Source organism: Aedes albopictus, chromosome 3 (assembly GCF_035046485.1).
Source record: "Aedes albopictus strain Foshan chromosome 3, AalbF5, whole genome shotgun sequence".
NCBI lineage: Eukaryota > Metazoa > Arthropoda > Insecta > Diptera > Culicidae > Aedes > Aedes albopictus.
Window position 1 is genome coordinate 170,543,878 of NC_085138.1, and position 16,812 is coordinate 170,560,689.

General features: G+C 33.3%; 2 protein-coding genes across 14 annotated transcripts in view; one reads left to right on the forward strand and one right to left on the reverse strand.

Moving 5' to 3' along the window:
- Window positions 1-16,812, forward strand: part of LOC109402762 (ras-specific guanine nucleotide-releasing factor 2-like) — an 839,143-nt gene that overhangs the window by 598,417 nt on the left and 223,914 nt on the right. The gene's annotated exons all lie outside the window — the stretch shown is intronic.
- On the reverse strand, window positions 14,445-16,389 carry LOC134292110 (uncharacterized). Its single transcript, XM_062860870.1, has 2 exons — window positions 15,965-16,389; window positions 14,445-15,845 (listed from the first exon to the last, which is right to left on the reverse strand). The coding sequence occupies exons 1-2, from the start codon at window positions 16,097-16,099 to the stop codon at window positions 14,838-14,840; spliced, it is 1,143 nt and encodes a 380-aa protein (XP_062716854.1). The 5' UTR covers window positions 16,100-16,389; the 3' UTR covers window positions 14,445-14,837.

Sequence of the window (16,812 nt, forward strand, 5' to 3'; positions counted from 1 at the left end):
TAATTTAATTTTAATTTAATTTTAATTTAATTTTAATTTAATTTTAATTAAATTTTAATTTAATTTTAATTTAATTTTAATTTAATTTTAATTTAATTTTAATTTAATTTTAATTTAATTTTAATTTAATTTTAATTTAATTTTAATTTAATTTTAATTTAATTTTAATTTAATTTTAATTTAATTTTAATTTAATTTTAATTTAATTTTAATTTAATTTTAATTTAATTTTAATTTAATTTTAATTTAATTTTAATTTAATTTTAATTTAATTTTAATTTAATTTTAATTTAATTTTAATTTAATTTTAATTTAATTTTAATTTAATTTTAATTTAATTTTAATTTAATTTTAATTTAATTTTAATTTAATTTTAATTTAATTTTAATTTAATTTTAATTTAATTTTAATTTAATTTTAATTTAATTTTAATTTAATTTTAATTTAATTTTAATTTAATTTTAATTTAATTTTAATTTAATTTTAATTTAATTTTAATTTAATTTTAATTTAATTTTAATTTAATTTTAATTTAATTTTAATTTAATTTTAATTTAATTTTAATTTAATTTTAATTTAATTTTAATTTAATTTTAATTTAATTTTAATTTAATTTTAATTTAATTTTAATTTAATTTTAATTTAATTTTAATTTAATTTTAATTTAATTTTAATTTAATTTTAATTTAATTTTAATTTAATTTTAATTTAATTTTAATTTAATTTTAATTTAATTTTAATTTAATTTTAATTTAATTTTAATTTAATTTTAATTTAATTTTAATTTAATTTTAATTTAATTTTAATTTAATTTTAATTTAATTTTAATTTAATTTTAATTTAATTTTAATTTAATTTTAATTTAATTTTAATTTAATTTTAATTTAATTTTAATTTAATTTTAATTTAATTTTAATTTAATTTTAATTTAATTTTAATTTAATTTTAATTTAATTTTAATTTAATTTTAATTTAATTTTAATTTAATTTTAATTTAATTTTAATTTAATTTTAATTTAATTTTAATTTAATTTTAATTTAATTTTAATTTAATTTTAATTTAATTTTAATTTAATTTTAATTTAATTTTAATTTAATTTTAATTTAATTTTAATTTAATTTTAATTTAATTTTAATTTAATTTTAATTTAATTTTAATTTAATTTTAATTTAATTTTAATTTAATTTTAATTTAATTTTAATTTAATTTTAATTTAATTTTAATTTAATTTTAATTTAATTTTAATTTAATTTTAATTTAATTTTAATTTAATTTTAATTTAATTTTAATTTAATTTTAATTTAATTTTAATTTAATTTTAATTTTAATTTAAATTTTATTTTAATTTAATTTTAATTTAATTTTAATTTAATTTTAATTTAATTTTAATTTACTTGAGGTTAAAATTAAAATTAAAATATATATATTAAAATCACAATTACAATTACAATTACACATTAAAATTAACAAATTAAAATTAAAATTAAAATTAAAATTAAAATTAAAATTAAAATTAAAATTAAAATTAAAATTAAAATTAAAATTAAAATTAAAATTAAAATTAAAATTAAAATTAAAATTAAAATTAAAATTAAAATTAAAATTAAAATTAAAATTAAAATTAAAATTAAAATTAAAATTAAAATTAAAATTAAAATTAAAATTAAAATTAAAATTAAAATTAAAATTAAAATTAAAATTAAAATTAAAATTAAAATTAAAATTAAAATTAAAATTAAAATTAAAATTAAAATTAAAATTAAAATTAAAATTAAAATTAAAATTAAAATTAAAATTAAAATTAAAATTAAAATTAAAATTAAAATTAAAATTAAAATTAAAATTAAAATTAAAATTAAAATTAAAATTAAAATTAAAATTAAAATTAAAATTAAAATTAAAATTAAAATTAAAATTAAAATTAAAATTAAAATTAAAATTAAAATTAAAATTAAAATTAAAATTAAAATTAAAATTAAAATTAAAATTAAAATTAAAATTAAAATTAAAATTAAAATTAAAATTAAAATTAAAATTAAAATTAAAATTAAAATTAAAATTAAAATTAAAATTAAAATTAAAATTAAAATTAAAATTAAAATTAAAATTAAAATTAAAATTAAAATTAAAATTAAAATTAAAATTAAAATTAAAATTAAAATTAAAATTAAAATTAAAATTAAAATTAAAATTAAAATTAAAATTAAAATTAAAATTAAAATTAAAATTAAAATTAAAATTAAAATTAAAATTAAAATTAAAATTAAAATTAAAATTAAAATTAAAATTAAAATTAAAATTAAAATTAAAATTAAAATTAAAATTAAAATTAAAATTAAAATTAAAATTAAAATTAAAATTAAAATTAAAATTAAAATTAAAATTAAAATTAAAATTAAAATTAAAATTAAAATTAAAATTAAAATTAAAATTAAAATTAAAATTAAAATTAAAATTAAAATTAAAATTAAAATTAAAATTAAAATTAAAATTAAAATTAAAATTAAAATTAAAATTAAAATTAAAATTAAAATTAAAATTAAAATTAAAATTAAAATTAAAATTAAAATTAAAATTAAAATTAAAATTAAAATTAAAATTAAAATTAAAATTAAAATTAAAATTAAAATTAAAATTAAAATTAAAATTAAAATTAAAATTAAAATTAAAATTAAAATTAAAATTAAAATTAAAATTAAAATTAAAATTAAAATTAAAATTAAAATTAAAATTAAAATTAAAATTAAAATTAAAATTAAAATTAAAATTAAAATTAAAATTAAAATTAAAATTAAAATTAAAATTAAAATTAAAATTAAAATTAAAATTAAAATTAAAATTAAAATTAAAATTAAAATTAAAATTAAAATTAAAATTAAAATTAAAATTAAAATTAAAATTAAAATTAAAATTAAAATTAAAATTAAAATTAAAATTAAAATTAAAATTAAAATTAAAATTAAAATTAAAATTAAAATTAAAATTAAAATTAAAATTAAAATTAAAATTAAAATTAAAATTAAAATTAAAATTAAAATTAAAATTAAAATTAAAATTAAAATTAAAATTAAAATTAAAATTAAAATTAAAATTAAAATTAAAATTAAAATTAAAATTAAAATTAAAATTAAAATTAAAATTAAAATTAAAATTAAAATTAAAATTAAAATTAAAATTAAAATTAAAATTAAAATTAAAATTAAAATTAAAATTAAAATTAAAATTAAAATTAAAATTAAAATTAAAATTAAAATTAAAATTAAAATTAAAATTAAAATTAAAATTAAAATTAAAATTAAAATTAAAATTAAAATTAAAATTAAAATTAAAATTAAAATTAAAATTAAAATTAAAATTAAAATTAAAATTAAAATTAAAATTAAAATTAAAATTAAAATTAAAATTAAAATTAAAATTAAAATTAAAATTAAAATTAAAATTAAAATTAAAATTAAAATTAAAATTAAAATTAAAATTAAAATTAAAATTAAAATTAAAATTAAAATTAAAATTAAAATTAAAATTAAAATTAAAATTAAAATTAAAATTAAAATTAAAATTAAAATTAAAATTAAAATTAAAATTAAAATTAAAATTAAAATTAAAATTAAAATTAAAATTAAAATTAAAATTAAAATTAAAATTAAAATTAAAATTAAAATTAAAATTAAAATTGAAATTAAAATTGAAATTAAAATTAAAATTAAAATTAAAATTAAAATTAAAATTAAAATTAAAATTAAAATTAAAATTAAAATTAAAATTAAAATTAAAATTAAAATTAAAATTAAAATTAAAATTAAAATTAAAATTAAAATTAAAATTAAAATTAAAATTAAAATTAAAATTAAAATTAAAATTAAAATTAAAATTAAAATTAAAATTAAAATTAAAATTAAAATTAAAATTAAAATTAAAATTAAAATTAAAATTTAAACAGGCTCCGATTTTTTTTAATAAATATGTTTCGTCCAGCTTTCATTCGAGGCAGAAGTGCGGTTGTAGTAGTGAACGCCGATAAAAGTTCACTACTACAATCACACTTCTTGCTCGGATGACAGCTGGAATGAAAACAAGCAGCATAAAATCTATGCCTAACATTCGTCTAACAGCCCATACTAAAACATGTCTAACGTTAGTCTAATGTTAGACTAACAAACATGTTTCGAATTTGCAACATGTCTAACAAAAGTGTGTCATATCTGTCTAATTTTAGACTAACATTAGGCAAAAGTGAGACAAAAAGTTAGCCTAACATGCTGGCCAGTTAGTCTCACATTAGGCTAATGTTAGGCTAACCCTCCGTACTGGGTGGGGTCGTTCTTCAATGCATGCGTGTCTACCGGAGTTAGCGGGTTCTATCGGTAAGGTTAATCTTCCTAGAGGCAGTTGCCTTATCATTTGCGAGAGCATTCTACAGTACCATTAGTTCCTAGGGTCCTTATAGCCACAACTGTTAAGTCGTGGGTATTCAGCATGACCATGCCGAGGATGACGGGTTCGATTCCCGGTCGGTCTAGCATCTATTCGTAAAGGAAATTTCTTAGACTTTCTTGGTTAAAGGGTACCTTCGTGCCTGCCGTCACAAAGTATTGTAAGATGTGATACTCAACTCAGCCTTTTCCAAATCTTCAATAATAACCCATGTAAGCCTACTATCGTTGTATTCCGATCAGTATATCGTTGAAGAGAGCATAATTACTCACGAAGAATAAGAAAATGACTGCCAAATGGCGTCAAAGTTTACTATAAATATCAACGTGTATTCACTTTATTTCTCTATTTTTATCTAACTCTCCCACTCTGATTAGCTGTAACTCACGGAGCATTTTTTCCTGTAGAAATCCCTAAAAGTCACGAAAGAAATCTCGTTCAGAATCCTCAATGAAAACACGAAAACAATTCCAGCTGATAGCTCGGCAGAACTCCCTGGAAGAATAATTAAATAAATCCCTGGTGGAATCATGGGAGAAATCCCTTGAGGAATATCAAACAACCGAGAAGAATTTTTGAAGGGACCACAACAAGAATCCTGGCATGAATACCTGAAAGACTCCCGCAAGATTCCTTGAAGGAACGCGGGCAGAGTTCAAGTACTGACTGCAAAGACCTAAATATTCCCACGCCTTCCTATTCAAAGTCAATTCAACTGAAACAAAAATGCATTTTCACCCCACATTCCCAACAGCTGTCCGGGGGATTTTAGATTCAATTTTCATCGTAGGGTCTACCTACCTCACGCGCGGCATATTGCGAATCTTTTCTGAAATCCGCATACTGGCCAACAACTGGTGCGCCGACAGCCCATGCGCCGGGCTGTGCGCCATACAAAATGTAAATAAACAAGTGTCAAAATGGTTCGCGCCAAGAGCTCTATCTCTCTCAGGGTTCGGTTCCATTTTTTGTCTAAAATATTGAACGTCTTTATGTCTGGAAATAATGTACAACAAAGATATTATTGACGATAACAACGCTTTTACTTCATTAAACCACTGATTAATAGTGATTTGGCTAGTAAAAAACTTGGCGCATAGGCAATCGGCGTGCAAATTGTGCGCTGGTGTGCGGATTTGAGTTAATCGTCGCAAAGTGCCCAACACACATTATACCCTGGCGCGCAGCCTAGAGGTCGAAGAGAAACTTTTCGAAATGCTAAAAATTCTCGAGAAGCTCAATATTGGAAGCAACGAAAATCGCACCATTCGTTACTTACCTAGTTTTTATAACCCATCATCGTCCGGTGGTGGCCGGGTGCGATCGTGTTGCACCGCGTTAGGTCCGGTCGGTGTGATGCAATTTCAATTACGCTTGGGACAACGATGGGTAATAAACCCGAAAGAATGATATGGAACCGCGACATCATATTGATCGCGCTGGAACAAAGATTGTTTATTTTTGTTTCGAAATCAAGGCGCCGAATTGGCCGGGTAAGGTTCTGAACTCAGGTGAACCTTAGCTGGACTGTTCTGAAATTGAGACACCGTATTGGCGGCATACGGCGCCGGACTTGTTTTGCACTCGATTTGTTTTGACTTCGAGTAAACTGAAAGAAAAGAATGTGGGGGTATAATTTCAACCAACATCCGCGGACGGGGCTCGGCTAGGGTTCATTGTGCCCAAGTAAGGTACACTTCAATAACAAAGCGGGTGCTTTGTTTTGGAGAATTTGGTGCCAAATTCCAAAGACGATGAGGATGATGATGGTGACGATGATGATGGTGGGGAGAATGACAATGACGTCGATGGTGGGGTTCAATTCTTTCACACACCCAAGCCTTGTATACGCTCAAGTGAGGCGGGGCTAGAAGATGTAGGCCTTGGTGTAAATTTCTCAGTAGGTTTTGCGCGAACACGCCCAAGTCAGGCGGGGTTAGGAGATTTAAGTTTTTCGTTGGCATTAATATTCTTGGTAGGGCTTGGGATACGCCCAAGATAGAAGAGTCGTGATGTTTTCAAGAAGAGAAGGATTTTAATCACGATGAGGACAAGTAGGATAGGTAGAGGTCTAGGTTTTGGACTTATTAGTATTTTCATTTGGTAGGGTTTTGGATACGCCCAAGTTGGTTCGGGCATTGTTAGGATTTATCATGACATCTTCGGCAAGACGAGAATGATCGTAGGAATTTTAGACACGCTCAAGCTGGTTCGGGTATTGCTAGGAAATTTAGGCTATAAATACGGAGGCTTTGGCTTCAGTCGGGGCCAGTAGTCGGGGAGTTCGGTGACAACGTTAACGCAGGCAGCACATCGGATAAGTCTTGAGCTCCCATGTGGGACACCTCTAGATACTGTCCTAAGGCTGTAGGTAGGACTTAGTAGTGGTCAAGAAGAAGCTAGAAGCGTCTAGATTGTTAAGCTTAAGTAGTTCGGTGAAGAAATACAGAAAATGTTAAGGTGATATAAGAAAAAAGTGAATCGTTGTAATATAAGATAAGTGATGTTTCGTGATACTTCAATATAGTTAATTAAAAGATTTTGTCGGACTGTAATGAAATGAAAGATATCACATTCCGTTTAGTGTTTAATGCAGCCCCTGGACGGTACAGGGCGCTTCACTGACGATCAAAATATGATATTAGTTTGTTTGAGATAAGAGGTAAAAGTACTGAAAATAATAGCAAAAATTTGTTCTTGAACCATCTAACCAATAGCAAAATATGATATTTGAAGATCAATCAAATAGCTCACTGCTATTGGCTAGATCTTACCAAGAGCTAAATGTGCTATAATGATGATGTTCCAGGAGTAAATCTGAGATATTATTTTCAGAACTTTTACCTCTTATCTCAAACAAACCAATATCACTTTTTGTTCTCCATATCAAAATATGCTATTATTGAGCTTTTTTCCTCTGCTCGGGAATGCAAGGAGAAATCCCCGGAGCAATCCTAGCAGGAACCTCTAAAGGAAGTCTTTACAAAACCCGCCAAGGTATTTCAGCAGTAATCCCTGAAGGATTGTCGACTAGAACATTTGTCAGTTCCCGATTTTCTAAAGCAATTCCGGCAGAAAACTTATATGAATTCCGGGAGGGTTTCCTAAAATCATATCTGGTACACTGCCGTTCTACGCATAATTGTCCCATGTTATATGGGATTTCCATATAACATGGGACAATTATGCGTAGGACGGCAGTACAATCTTAAGAGGAATCTGAGCTGGAAGCTCGACTGAAAGATTACAGAATAAATCCCGAGAGGAATTACTGGAGGAATCCCGCGAGAAATCCCTGAAAATTAAATCCGAGAAGAATCTTTCAATGAATACCAGTAAGAATCCTGACACATATACCTGTAACAGTTACACTAGGGTTCTCTGAATAAAATGGAAATCTTTGAAATAATACCAGGAAAAAACTGTGTAGTAATGCCTGAAGGAATGTTGGCTAGAATCTCTGAAAGAGTCCTTTCAAGATTTTCCTAATCAGGGATTAATTTATTCCTGAAGGAATCCCGTGGAAAATAGCTGATGGAATCATTATAGAAATCATGACAGTGTTGCAAAAAATTCATCTCATTCATTTGAATGATAAATCTTTCAGTCAGTTTTCCTTCTAGTCATGTTTAAAACGACTGGGCACGACACACAAAAAACCCTGCAAAATTCCGCCAGGCTGAAAAAATATCGAATGTCGGGTTGAAGTCGGGTCAATTTTTATCGAATGTTGGACCAACATCGAACATCTGTTGGGTCTATGTTGGGTTTGATAACCAAAATAAAAACAGGTCAAAGATAGGTTTATGTCGGATTTGACGTCACTATAGCAAAAGCTTTGAACCTACAACCAGAGTTGCACACCGTCACTGTCAATGGTAAGCAAAGCGCTGATTTTGATAGGTCGACTGCGATCCAAGTCAGCGTGCGCTCTGTTAAGTCACCGTCAAATCCAAATGAAGATTTTTCAAGATAATATTTTAATATGTGGTACAAAATAACAAGTTTTGCATGTTGGTCACAAAAAAGATTGAGTTTTGACGAAAACCACTAAAATATCACATCAGCTACAATGATTGTGATCTAGAGTGCGGGTCAATATCAGGTCGTTGCCTGTCATTGTATTTTGATATTGAACGGCCTGGAGTGTTAGTGACGATTGTGCAATATCAGTAGTCACGTGACAAGACTGATATTGCGCAACTCTGCTCTACAACAACGGGGCTGCAAACGGTGAGTCGATAAAGAGAGCGTCCAACATAGCTCTGGTCCTCACAAGTTCTTACCTCATGCTTCCACGGGTCAAGCGATGACAAAGACCGCCAGCTAAGAGTTGTGTGGTTAGGAGCTGTCCATAAACCACGTGGTCATTTTTTTGGGACTTTTCAAGCCCCCCCCCCCCCTCATGGTCATTTGTTCATACAAAAATTTTAATTTGATTTTCGTTACGACTGTTGGTGTTTGAACCGGCAGAGGGGGTGTTTTCGGCCTTGGCAGTCTCTAAACGTTTGCAAAAACGATTATTGCATTTTAACCCGACGGTTTCGGTTATTTATTTAACCTTTTTCAAGGATTAGATGCACGTTTTCTTGTTAGATTTCTGGAAACGTTCAATATACGGAGTCATGGTGTAATGGCGTCCGCTATGGTGCTATTGTGTCGATCCGTTTGTACCTCACTGTATTTTCAGTGGAGCTTTCTTGACGGCTTTATCGACTTTGATCGCCTACGATTTTCTTCGACTTTTTATCGCCTACGCTTTGGTCACTGTTTTCTCCGACCGGACTGACGTACAAACGTTGACCACGTGGTTTATGGACAGCCCCTTAGCTGGTAGTGCAGCCTGGGCACTGTTGTCCTTATGACTTCAGCTAGATTGAGGAGGTACGATTCGAGCGTTTGTTCACCAAGGACAACGTCCAAGGACCAAGGACGTCTGTTTTGGCATCCAGCGGCTGACTAAGAAACGCTGCACCACGCCCAGCTAGATCCAAGGTGGTAGCCCCATCAGCGTGGTCGTCCCAGTGTTGGTTGGGACGTTAAACAGAACTGGCACGATGGCCCTCCGGCGAGACAGGAGTGTTGGCGTAGGCCCAATAAGCCACCCGTAAAAATCCCCATTGCGAATAACCATGGAGAAAAAATACGGCTCGATACAATCGGCAAAGACCCACGCGACGAAATAAGGACTACGATTGGAAATTTGGAATTTCAAGTCACTAGGTTTCGCAGGATGTGACAGGATAATTTACGACGAACTACATCCTCACAACTTCGACATCGTGGCGTTGCAGGAACTTTGTTGGACTGGACAGAAAGTGTGGAAAAGCGGGCATCGAGCGGCTACCTTGTACCAAAGCTGTGGCACCACCAATGAACTGGGAACAGGCGACAACGTGTGATCGGGTGGCAGTCGATCAACGCCAGGATGTGTATGTTAAGAATTAAGGGCCGTTTCTTCAACTACAGCATCATCAACGTCCACTGCACACACGAAGGGAGACCCGATGACGAGAAAGAAGCGTTCTACGCGCAGTTAGAGCAAACATACGATGGTTGCTCGCCGCGTGACGTGAAAATAGTTGTCGGCGACATGAACGCCCAGGTAGGAAGGGAGGAAATGTACAGACCGGAAATCAGACAAAACAGCCTGCACGCCGTATCGAATGATAACGGCCAGGGATGCGTAAACTTTGCAGCCTCCCGTGGTATGGTAGTCCGAAGCACCTTCTTCCCCCGCAAAGATATCCACAAAGCCACCTGGAGATCACCCGACCATCAAACAGAAAACCAAATCGACCACGTTCTATTCGACGGTAAATTCTTCTCGGATATAACCAATGTCTGCACATACCGCAGTGCGAATATAGATTCGGATCACTACTTAGTCGCTGTATGCATGCGCTCAAAACTTTCGACAGTTATCACCACTCGCCGAAGTCGAGCGCCGCGGCTCAACATCGAGCAACTTCGTAACGTAGAAGTGGCTCAAGACTACGCGCTGCAGTTAGCAGTGGCCCTACCAACGGAAGAGCAGCTTGGCGCAGCTACACTAGGCTAGCTCGGCTACAGCACTAGGCTTCGCGACTCCGAATCACAGAAACGACTGGTATGACGGTGAATGTGAACAGTTGAAAAACGAGAAGAATGCAGCATGGGCGAGAATGCTGCAGCACCGTACGAGAGCGAACGAAGCACGTTACAGACAGGCGCGGAACAGGCAGAACTCAGTCTTCCGGATGAAGAAGCGCCAGCAGGAAGAACGAGATCGCGAAGCGATGGAAGAGCTGAACCGCGCTAAGGACACACGAAATTTCTACGAGAAGATGAACCGCTTTCGCAGAGGCTTTGTGCCACAAGCCGACATGTGCCGAGATAATTACGGGAATATTCTCACGAGCGAGCGTGAGGTGGTCGAGAGGCGGCGGAAGCATTACGATGAGCACCTCAATAGCGACGTGGTAGATTTAGGAGTATGTGCGCAGGACGAAAGACTTCCGGCCCCTGACCTCCAAGAGATTGAGGAGGAGGTTGGCCGGTTGGAAAACAACAAAGCCGCTGGAGAAGATCAACTACCAAGCGAGCTTCTAAAATACGGTGGAGAAGCACTGGTGAGAGCACTACACTGGGTCATTACCAAGATTTGGGAGGAGGAAGTATTAGCGGAGGAATGGATGGAAGGTATCGTGTGTCCCATCTACATAAAGCGCGACAAGTTGGATTGCGGGAACTACCGCGCGATCACACTACTAAGCGCTGCCTACAAGATACTCTCTCAAATTTTATGCCGCCGTCTATCACCGATTACAAGAGAGTTCGTGGGGCAATATCAGGCTGGATTTATGGGTGCACGCGCTACAACGGACCAGATGTTCGCCATCCGCCAGGTGTTGCAGAAATGCCGCGAATACAACGTACTCACACATCACTTGTTCATCGATTTCAAATCGGCGTATGATACAATCGATCGAAAACAGCTATGGCAGATTATGCACGAATACGGATTCCCGGAAAAACTTATACGACTAATCAAGGCGACAATGGATCGAGTGATGTGCGTAGTTCGAGTATCAGAGACACTCTCGAGTCCCTTCGAATCTCGCAGAGGGTTACGGCAAGGTGATGGTCTTTCGTGCTTGCTGTTCAACATTGCTCTAGAGGGTGTAATTAAGAGAGCGGGGATAAACACGAATGGAACGATTTTCACGCAGTCCGTTCAGCTGCTTGGTTTCGCTGATGATATTGATATTATTGCTCGCAAATTTGAGAGTGAAACCAGGCGAATCGGATTAGTCATTAATGTGTCGAAGACAAAGTACATGATGGCAAAAAGCTTCAGGGAGAAATCACCGCGCCCGCCACACCGAATTTCTATCGACGGTGATGAAATCGAGGCGGTTGAAGAATTTGTGTGTTTGGGCTCATTAGTGACCGCCAACAACGACACCAGCAGAGAAATTCAGAGACGCATTATGGCAGGAAATCGAGCTTACTTTGGACTCCGCAGAACTCTACGATCGAACAAAGTTCACCGTTGCACGAAGTTAACTATCTACAAAATGCTGATTAGACCAGTAGTCCTCTATGGGCACGAAGCATGGATCCTACTTGCAGAGGACCAACGCGCCCTTGGAGTTTTCGAACGGAAGGTATTGCGTACCATCTACGGCGGAGTGCAGATGGAAGACGGGACTTGGAGAAGGCGAATGAACCGCGAGCTGCATCTGCTGCTAAGAGAACCAACCATCGTCAACACCGCGAAAATCGGGATGCTACGGTGGACGGGTCACGTCATCAGGATGTTGGATAGCAACTCGACTTAAATAGTTCTCGAGAATCATCCGACTGGTACAGGAAGACGTGGTGCGCAGCGAGCTAGATGGGTCGATCTGCGGACCCTTCGCAGAGTGCGGAACTGGAGACACAAAGCCATGGACCGAGTAGAATGGAGACGGCAGAGGTAAAAGAGAACAATGAGTAGCAATGTCAGCTTTGTGTGCTGTTTAGATGACGAGATCTGTGTTTTTGGCATTTGCAAGGCAGTCATTTTGACTGCTATCTTTGGATTGGCTCATACATGCCATTCGAATTGTGCGACCGTCACGCAGGGATGGCATTTCGCACTGAAAATGTGCACTGAGCAGCTCATTTTCATATTAAAATCGAGCACACTTGCACTCACACAGAGCAGCATGCCATCCCTGCCGTCACGAACAAAATATTGTATGATTCGGTCATTTATCTAACGGTTTTGGAATCTTTAGAAATTTTCGAATGGAAATGTAGGGTCTGGTATGATTTTAGCGGGGAGATCTATTTCGGGCAGTTGCTTTTTGTCCAATACCTGTAAAAGTGAGGTAGTTACAAAGTCAGGTGTTATTAGTCACTACTACTCGAAGAAATTTCTTGAATAATTTAATAACCCAGCTAACACAAAGTCGTAAATGATGTTGAATAGGATGCTAAAGTGGAGGCCATATGCGTACCTGCTTCCATCTAACCGCGTGTAAAGTGTACGCATATCGCCTCCGCATTAGCATCCTATTCAACATCATATGCGATTGTGTGTTGACTGGGAAATCATCAGGTGTTCGACCCACAATTCACACGAAACATCCGCTGGGTTCAAGGTAATGAAAAAAAAAACGCTGAACAAACGCTCGCAGGTAAAAATAAATAAAAATGTGAATATCACGTGATAAAACTGAAAGCTAGAAAAAGTGAGAGCCTCAGGAAAAGGATAGAAGAGGTGCGTCCGTTTGCTTGCGCTTAGGTATCTTAAATCACACTCTGGAACATACCTACCTTGCCGGTATCGTTATTTTTACTTTTTTTTACCTAGTTCCGTTCCATTGCTATTGACTGCCCAATGTTTGAATGCATTTGCATTAGTTTACCTACAATAATGGCAAAATATTTTGTCCAATATTATGGAACGCTCGGTAGAATTTCATATTTGACAAAAGAAAAACTATGCTAGGCCACTGTGAAAAAGTCGTAGACGAGGTAACATTTTATGATGATAATACTTAGCTTCGATTTTGATTGATCTAATATCCATACAAGAATTTGGAACTGCTTTGCCAACTATTTCTTTCAAGCTTTCGACACAATTTGAGTTTGGAATATAATGAAACACGTGGGTACTATTTTCGGCAGATTTCGTACAAAAAAATTAAGACGAAATTTGACCTTTGAAATAAATGAAACGTTTCGATCCCCAATAGCCTTACTATTGCATGACCTTGCATTTATATTGTATACGTCCCATCTTCTCCGGATTGTCCATATCCTTCATGCTTAGTAGAGACCCTTTTATGTTATTCTGCTATTACTATTAAACTTTACGAAGAGCCTTTTTTATAATTTTACTCTTTCAAATTCTGTCATGTTAACTTTTTCTGATTTTTTTAAGTGTATAAGGCCGGAACAAATCTCATTTTCTTCTTTTGTCACTTTGGTCACATAGACTCGTCAAGGGGGGGATGATAAATAATAAATGTATTTGATGAAAAATTACCCGAACAATTAGACAAAATCGTTAAACTCATCGGGGATTTGTTAAGAAATTTTCTCGACGACTCTGATTTCACCTTAAAATTTTTAAATTTCTTGAATAATTTATTTGTATCCCCCCTCAAAATGTCGAATTCCAAAAAAAAAAATTCCCGAGGGGGGGGGGGGTGACATTAGAGAAAATCGAAATTTGTGTCAGCCTAATTCGCTAGCATATTTAATAAAATCTAAGATTCATTTGTTGCAGAAATTTTCGAACATTGATAAAATCAAATAGGGGATGCCTAAAACGTGGTCGCAAAATTCCAACCGGTACGGAGAGTTTCGAGGACAATTCTGGAGCTCGATTAGAATAGGTCGTATGTGCTTTCGTTGGTATAAAATTCGATCAGTTCATTTTAGTTATTGTAGCAATATGGATGATATTTTTGAGGCTTTTGATAATGGAACCGAAAGCCTGTTTTGTAAGGAATCCGTTTTTTTTTACTTATTCGTTTATTTGGAAGGCTCGGGCGCCACATGGGCATAACTGAGCCGAAATCTTTTGGTTTTTTTACAATGGTTATACATTTTACAATTTATTACTGCCTTAAAACTATGTTAGTTTGGGAAGCCGAAGTACTCGCGGCTGTTTCGAGGTTAAGGATTAAAAAAAAAATAATAAAATAAAATTGGGAAGGAGGGATTTATGGGTTTAAAACTAAATTATTTGCTAACTTATATTAAAACATTGATGGGACAATTGTCCATATCTGTAATGGAACCAAAAAGAAAGGACTTTATCGGTAGACAATGACAAGAAGAGGACAAACGGAAGGGGGTGACGACAGACAGGGGCGAACAACAAAACCAAAAGGCGGACAACGAAAACAAGGAACGTACTACATCAAACTCTGACATCAACACGTTTCAAAAACTGGTAAATCAGGTTCATGTATTCCAAATCAAGTCCTGCCAACACTTCTCTAACGGGTTTCTGTTGTTTTCCTCGGACCCGGAGAATTTCATGTAGCTCAGATCTGACCTCACGATACTCATTGCATCCCCACACGACATGTTCGATATCCTGGTAAGCCACACCACAGAAACAGAGATTGCTTTCTGAGAGCCCAACACGGAAGGTATGTGCGTTCAACAAATAGTGGTTGGACATCAACCGACACATTACACGAATGAAATCGCGGCTCAAATCCAACCCTTTGAACCATGGCTTCTTCGACACCTGTGGAATGATGGAGTGCAACCATCTACCCATCTCTCCATCTCTCCATTTGTGTTGCCAGCTGATCAAGGTCTCCTGACGGGCCAATTCAAAAAATTCGTCGAAGGCGATTTGACGCTCATAAATATCGCCTTCGCTAGCGCCCACCTTAGCCACAGAGTCCGCTTTCTCATTGCCCGGAATTGAGCAATGTGAAGGGACCCAAGCTATGGTGATGATGTATGGGCGTTTGGACAAAGCACTCAAGACTTGACGTATTCCTTTCAGGAAGTACGCTGAGTGCTTCATCGGTTTCATTGACCGAACAGCCTCCAGAGAGCTTAGACTGTCGGTAAAAATGAAGTAGTGCTCAAGTGGGAGAGTGCGAATGTACTCTAAGGTGTAGTATATAGCCGCTAGCTCAGCAATATATACCGAACATGGCTTTTGAAGCATAAAGGTGGCGCTATGAAATTCGTTGTAGACACCGAATCCAGTCGAATCATCGGTTTTGGAACCATCTGTGAAGAACTGTCTGGCCCCGCTAACATGCCCGAACTTACTTGCAAAAATTTGTGGAATACCTATGGAACGAAAAGATTCCGGTATACCGGTGATCTCATCCTTCATAGAGAGATCAAAATCCACAGAGGAGCTGTCGAAGTCTGAGAAGTTGTCACGATTGGTGTTAACCTTCCAGCGCGCGCGCCATCAAACAACCGAAACTGCACCGCGCTCACGCTGTATACGAAAAGCGAGGTTTTTTGGAAGTGTTGTACTTTTTACAACAACGCGCGCGCTGAAGGGTTAACCGGAGATGGGCTTACCTCCAGCGTCATGTACCAGTAGTACACACTCATAAAACGAGTTTGGGGATTCTGTTCGAGCAGCTTTTCGAAGTTTTCTTTTCGAAGTTTTCTATGACCAACGGATTCACAACCTCGCATCGGATGAGGAACCGGAACGACAACTCCGCAAAGCGGTCTGTCAGAGGCTGTACACCAGCAAGTACCTCTAAACTCATTGTGTGAGTCGAGTTCATGCAACCTAACGCGATCCGAAGGCAAAGGTACTGAACCCGTCGAAGCTTCAGCAAGTGTGTTTTCGCCGCGGATTGAAAACAGAAGCTACCGTATTCTAAAACCGATAGAATGGTTGTTTGGTACAGCCTGATCAGATCTTCCGGGTGTGCTCCCCCACCATGTTCCGGTAATAGTTCGCATAAAGTTGATTCGTTTTTGGCATTTCTGTATCAGATACACAATGTGCTTCCCCCAGGTGCATTTGGAGAGGAATCAGTTGTATGTATCAATTATGTTAATTTTAAACAGTTTCCGCTATAATAAGCGATTTCAACTGATTGAGTTTTATATCGACGAAAGCACATACGACCTGTTCAAATCGAGCTCCAGAATTTTATGTTCAACGTCCATTGACGAAGTGAACAATTGCTACAAATATAATTAATTCCCAAAAATTAACCAAATCATGATTTGTTATATCTAGCTGACCGTTTACACCTAATTTGTTGCGTAAACCAAGTTGAGAATATTTGGAGAGCTTTCATGCTCTTTCCATGTGAATAACAAATCGATATTCTATTAACGGGAGTAACGGGATTAACGGGAAATCAGTTTCACGTTACATATAATCGGAAAAC

Excerpts from the sequence above, each read along its gene's own strand:
- LOC134292110 (XM_062860870.1), bottom strand. The coding sequence starts at position 16,099 with ATGCGAGGTTGTGAATCCGTTGGTCATAGAAAACTTCGAAAAGAAAAC. Across the intron at positions 15,846-15,964 it reads TGGAGGTAAGCCCATCTCCG|GTTAACACCAATCGTGACAA; the intron begins GTTAACCCTTCA and ends GCGCGCTGGAAG.